Below are 6,316 nucleotides of genomic sequence, written 5' to 3'. Positions count from 1 at the left end.
TGTAAGTACACTGTAGCTGTCTTCAGACACTCCAGAAGAGGGCGCCAGATCTCGTTACGGATGGTTGTGAGCCACCATGTGGTTGCTGGGATTAGAACTCTGGACTTTCGGAAGAGCAGTTGGGTGCTCTTACCCACTGAGCCATCTCACCAGCCCTGTATATGATTTTAAATGGTAATCAAATGTTTGGCAACCTTTGAAACTTTTTATTTTAAAATATCTTAAATAATCTTTGTTCTTATGATTTGGTTTTTTGTTTTGTTTTGTTTTGTTTGGGGTTTTGGTTGTTTGTTTGTTTGTTTGTTTTTGTTTTGGGGTATTTTTCGAGACAGGGTTTCTCTGTGTATCCCTGGCTGTCCTGGAACTCACTCTGTAGACCAGGCTGGCCTCGAACTCAGAAATCCACCTGCCTCTGCTTCCTAAGTGCTGGGATTACAGGCATGTGCCACCACTGCCTGGCGATTTATTTTTTAATCTTTGATGATAAATACTTTTATCATAGTTTTTCTTATTCTACGTCTCTAGTAATATTATCATCTTTTTGTCTATTTAGCATAACAACAGTAGCCCAGAAAGCACTGTGGTGTGACGGGCAAAGGAAAAACCCTTCATACCGTAGATGTATCTAATTGGAGAGGCAGAATACTTTACTCCCTATGGCTCTCATTGATTATATGTTTTACTTCAGTGCTGTAACACTAAAAATAAACTTGGGGATGGCAAGATGATCTAGTAGGAAAAGCACGCCAACCTAGGTTAGAGTCCTGGGAACCACACAAAGGGTGACCGACTCCCTCAGGCTGTTCTCTGACCTCCATACACAGGTCCTACCATGTGCACACTCCCACAGGTTCACTAACTCATTCATTTAAATGTAATTTTTAAAAAGTTAGATCTGGTGGTACTCTAGGATGTTCAGAAAGGAAGATGGGAAGTTCAAGGCATGCCTAGGCCATACTGTACAATTAGCAATACTCTCAGCCTCCTCCTCCTTCCCCTCCTCCTCCTCCTCCTCCCTCTCCTCTCTCCTCCACGCACACCTGAGAGAAATGCATGGATGTTTTCTCCAGGATTAATGCTCAGAAATGTTTTCTGCTGCATACTCATTAATAACAACAAATAATAACCAAACGTCCAGAATATTACATGTTAGAAATGCTTTTGTGGTGCAGATATAGCTACATGTCTGTGTCCATGTGTTGTGGACGCCAGAGGTCAACCTCTGGTATCACTACTTAGGATCTGCCTATATTATTTATTAATTGACTTTGGTTTTATGAGACAAAACAAAGGTCTCTCTGTAGCTCTGAAGAGACTGAGGTAGCAGAATAAACTCCATTTTGCTTTTAAGACTCCATTCTAAGTTAACTTGCCCTTAGAGAGGCATGGCCCCCACCCTTGAGGTCTGAGAAAAAGCATGAAATGGCCCTGGCAGTTGCAAAATAGACACAACTTCTGCAGCTGGCTGATACCAACAGAGTGGGCTAAGAAAACATAAGTCGTTCCCAAGTCCAGGTGCTCCCTTTTGATGTGTGCTCCCTCCCTGCGATTTAACCAGGTGCTGAAAACCAGTTAGCTTAAAGGCCAATGCTCCTTTACCCTCTCATGTAACACCGAGGCTTGGAATCCCCTGCTTGCAGGTTTTATTTTCCTTTGTAAACTCCTTTCCCCTAGACCTGGGGGCTGCCCTCCTATCCTGTTGCATCATCAGAAAGGTTTGGGGCCCAGGCTCTCGAGCTTGAATAAAGACTCTCATGTGCCTGCATCAGAATTGTGGTTCCTGGTGGCCTCTTTGGGGTTTTTGCAATCTGGACACAATAGCTCTGGAAATCCTGGGAAACTGCTATGTAAACAAGGCTGGCATCGAATTCACATAGATGCTGCTGCCTTACCTGCAGAGTGTCCAGCTGCCCACCTTATTGTTTTCAGAGAGTGTCTCCCTGACCTGAGGCTCCATGATGAAAATAGGTTAGCTTTCCAGCAGGCTCAGGATCCTCCTGTTTCCGCCTCCCCTGACCTAGAATTCTACGAATGCACACCAGGCCTAGCTTTTTATGTGGATGCTGGGGATCAAGCCCCAGTCCTTGTGCTTGTGCAGCAAATTTAGAAAATAAATTAATGAATAATACCAGAAAAGGGCTATGGTGCAAGGAAAGTTAGATGAAAAAGGTGACATTAACTGATATTAACACTAGTAATGCGCAAAAAGCATACAAACAAGATGACTCTTCTTCAATAAATATCAAAGCCAGGGAAACTATATGTATTAGAAATACACACTTCGTTGGCAAAGCTATAAAGGAGAGTAAGAAAGTTGTAATCAAAATGAGGACAGTGCTCACATGTTGACAGGATGGGCCGCGATGATGGGTGCCTGTAGTGTTGCTTCTATTTTTACCCTGGGTAGGAATTACTTATTTTTAAAACATCCTAAAGTGGGGAGGATACCCAGGGGGGTTCCCACCATCTCAGAAGAGAAGGGGAAGGGGAGGGGGTAAGGACTGTGGGAGGGAGTGACCGGGAGGGGGCAGTGAGCGGGATGTAAAGTGAATACGTAAAAATAAATACAAACAGGATGAAAGTTAAATATGTTTAGATGGGTATAGAATCTTGTTCAGGGTTTAAGATTACTATTAGATGTCAAGAGTCAAAAAAAATGTTTTCTTAATTTTGTTTAAGAATATGTACATAATTGGTGAAAATAAAGAACATCAAACACACCATTTCAGAGAGAATCACATAGAAGTCTACAGGGAAGGAGACAGAAGAACACAAGAGGCTTCTGGGTTGTCCTGCTTTTTGACCTGAGCGTGTCAATACTCATAACTCATGGTATTTTCTAAGTTTTTGTGTTTTGTTTTTGGTTTGTTTGTTTGTTTGTTTGTTTTACCTGGATCCTTAGAGCCAAGTCAAGAATTCCTACGGTTCGAGCTCTTTCTACGAAAGCGATTAGCTCCATCATTTCTTCTGTGGTCTCAGGAACTCGTAGCGCATGGTCTCTAATTGCTTCAAATTCACTGCAAATACTGACAGAACATTCTGACTTACTATATTTATGGTAATTAATTTATAGCATATTTAATAAATATGTCCTATGGTTATAAAATAGGAAATCTCTATGCTAAAAACAACTGGCTGGTCCATTAATAGATAATATAATATTTAAGCTTAGCTTGTCTGAGGTCACCATAGATCATATCAATAGAAATCAAGCTAATATTTTCAAATGAAAATCTGGCATGTTTTTTTTTTCTGGTGATCTCTTAAACTCTCTTCAAGATTGAAATAAGTAACGTAGCAGACCTTAAATCTAACAGCCCTGATATAATCCTGCTTCAGCTGCTACAAGAGTGCTGTTTAGTTTTGTCAGTTTGACACAAACTAAAGTCTAATGAAAGGAGGAGACTTCAACAAAGGACTTGTTTCCATCCGACTGGCCTTTTTTCTCTTGGTGCCAAGACTAAACCCAGGGCCTGAAGATTCTGGGCATGTGAACTTCTCAGTGGGAGAATCCTGCCCACTGTAGGTGGTGCCACCCCTGAGCCAATAGTCCTGAGCAAGACAAGAGGAACAAGCCAACCACGTTGGCAGCCTTTTTCTGTGTTGCAAGGTTCCTGCCTTGAGTTTGTGTCCTGACTTCCCTCAATGATGGAATATGATCTGGGTGTATAAGCCAAATAAACCCTTTTCTCCCCAAAGTTGTTCTTGGCCATGGTGTTTTTCACAGCAATGGAAGCTTACTAGTTTTGTGAATTTAGGCCAACCTTCAAGTTCCAGTTTCTGTATTTATGAAACACAGCTATTAATCCATCCTGCTGGAATATGTGATACAAGAATAAATGTATGTGTGAATGAATGAATGAAGCATAGTTCATGGCCCTGTGAAATTGAACAATGTAAAAAAAAAAAAAGATCAAATCCTTGTTTAAATGTTCCAAACTCTGATAACTTAGAATATCCTATGTAGAAAAGCATGAATCTAGGTACCCTGTCTCATTATTTAACAATAGCTATATTTTTCAGATTTGGCTTCCTATGCTTTAAAATGTTTGTATTGTTATGCCGCCACTAGAAATATCAGAAAAAAATCCTCCTATGCTAGGAAACATACATGTATATTTTTAATCTTTTGTTTTTAAACAAGAGTAATTTTGATGAAATGTTTCTTTGGCCCCATTATTCTGAGTAGAGCAATTAATTTTACTTACGATTCATTTTCTTTTCTATGTTTTGAAGCTATGTCATTTAATAAAATGTTGGCAAAGGCTCTTGCTTTATTTGTCAAGCCTATCTTCAAGTCTTCACAGTCCAAACGAACCATAGGATAATGAGCCCACTGGGGCAAAAGCATTATTTCTGAAGCAAGATTGAAAAATTTTTCTATAAACTTTAAAGAAGAGTATTAAAAAAAAGTTAGCATTTTATAGTTAGTGACTTTATAGAACTATATTATAATGAAATTTTTAATCACCATACATTATTCTTGCTAAATAACTCCTATTCCTTTTGATTTACAAACCTTTTTTCTCTTGGTGGCAAGATTAAACCCAAGGCCTGAAGATTCTAGGCATGTGAACTTCTCAGCCAGTGCCCAAACATTCTCATTCTTTTTATGGTGAAATTCAATCTACTAGCAAATATCAGTGTGCGATAGCCTAAAATCTGCAATGTTTCCTCAATTAAAAAAATATATGTCCGAGTCACTTCATTTCTGTTTGGAAACAAACCTACACTATACAACAATGTTTATAGCTGCATATATTTGTTTTTGCCATTATTGAATACCACTCTGAAGGTTCTCATTCAATCTTTAGGAAAAGAAATATAAGAAACCTTTTGTTTTGTGCTAAAGTAGGCCAGAGGGACAGAAATATTATGTTCTACAGTTACCAAAGATCCAAGATCTTGGAATTTATATCTTGTTAATATTTAAACACTGAGATGATTTTCGAAAATGAAACAAAATAATATAAAACATAGACAACACATGTTACATTTTGTGCAAGTGAAACAGGCTTGCAAACTCTGAGCAATCCGACTTAAAGTCACAGCACCCTAATGATTCCCTCACCTTTTCTCCTTGTTATCCCTACTCTACCCACAGCCAAACAGCTGCTCCTTTTATCCATCGTGATAGATTTCCTTTAATTTTCATCTCAAAGTTATCTATTTTTTTACAGCTTTTATTTAATGAATTGAGTTTAACCTTTCCATCATCTAATTGATCAGAGGGCATTAGCTAATTTAATGATTATCTTGAACACCTGCTTTGTTGTTAGCTTGAAAAATAATAGCCAAAAAGTAAATAGTGCTGATGTTAACAGAGAACAGTGAGCACTGAGAAATTTAACAAGGAAAGGGGAAACCACAAAGCAAGCCATCACTTTCCATGTAAAGTTGTCATGAGACAAAATTATACAACACTAGGTTTACATAATACAAAAATGCTGGGGGGGGGGCAGGGATGAAAATCCCTATATGATACAGAATCTCCTTGTACTCTACTATAAATATGCCCATAAACATATTCAAGAAAACAGAGGAAATAGAAGGAAGAATGAAACTCATCAAAAAACCCTGCAGAACTCAGAATCTGAAATGAGAATGTCACTTTACTGTCAGAGAGAGGCACAAAGAACACAACAAAACCAGAAAACCAGTTAACCATACAGCTATCATAAGACCTCATCTATCAGTAATTAATCAGTGTGTTAGGTTCTACAATCTAAAGACAAAGTGACTGACAGGCTAGAGAGATGTCTCAATGGTTAAACTGCTTGTTCTCCACATGAGGACCTGAGTATGGTCCCTAGCACTCCTGCAAGGCTGGGTATGTATAATGGTGTGCCCATGGTTCCTCCCTCTCTTCTCATAGCAATAGTGTAAATCATATGAACAGATCACACAGCAAAGCCCAACCAACGTTGAAAACTTGGAATCATATAGAATATGCAATGAAACTAGAAATCCACACATGGAAATTAAACAACTTACTTTTAAATAATAAGTGGATCAATAAATAAATAAATAAATAAGGAAACTCAATTTTTTTTTCTTCTACATCAGTGAGATTGCTCAGTGGGTAAAGGCACTTGCCACAAAGCTTGAGTTTGATCACTAGAAACCACGTGGTAGAGATAGAACTGGCTTCCAAGCTTGCAATCCCACCAACAATGTCACCTGAATTTTTGATCTTAGCCATTCTGACTGGTGTGAGGTGGAATCCCAGGGTTGTTTTGATTTGCATTTCCCTGATGATTAAGGATGTTGAACATTTTTTCAGGTGCTTCTCTGCCATTCAGTATTCCTCAGGTGA

The 6,316-nt window shown here is 38.8% G+C and overlaps 1 protein-coding gene across 1 annotated transcript in view; it reads right to left on the bottom strand.

Annotated features, from left to right (window-relative positions):
• Dnah12 (dynein axonemal heavy chain 12) overlaps window positions 1-6,316 on the bottom strand; it is a 184,675-nt gene that overhangs the window by 161,692 nt on the left and 16,667 nt on the right. Inside the window, exons 11-12 of the mRNA XM_021181341.1 lie at window positions 4,209-4,387; window positions 2,891-3,026 (exon numbers count right to left, since the gene is read on the bottom strand). Of these exons, the coding sequence (XP_021037000.1) occupies window positions 2,891-3,026; window positions 4,209-4,387 (315 nt within the window). The remainder of the gene's footprint in view (window positions 1-2,890; window positions 3,027-4,208; window positions 4,388-6,316) is intronic.

The sequence above is a fragment of the Mus caroli genome, chromosome 14 (assembly GCF_900094665.2).
Source record: "Mus caroli chromosome 14, CAROLI_EIJ_v1.1, whole genome shotgun sequence".
Lineage (NCBI taxonomy): Eukaryota > Metazoa > Chordata > Mammalia > Rodentia > Muridae > Mus > Mus caroli.
Note: the sequence above shows the minus strand (reverse complement) of the source record. Positions and strands in the feature narration are given on the sequence as shown.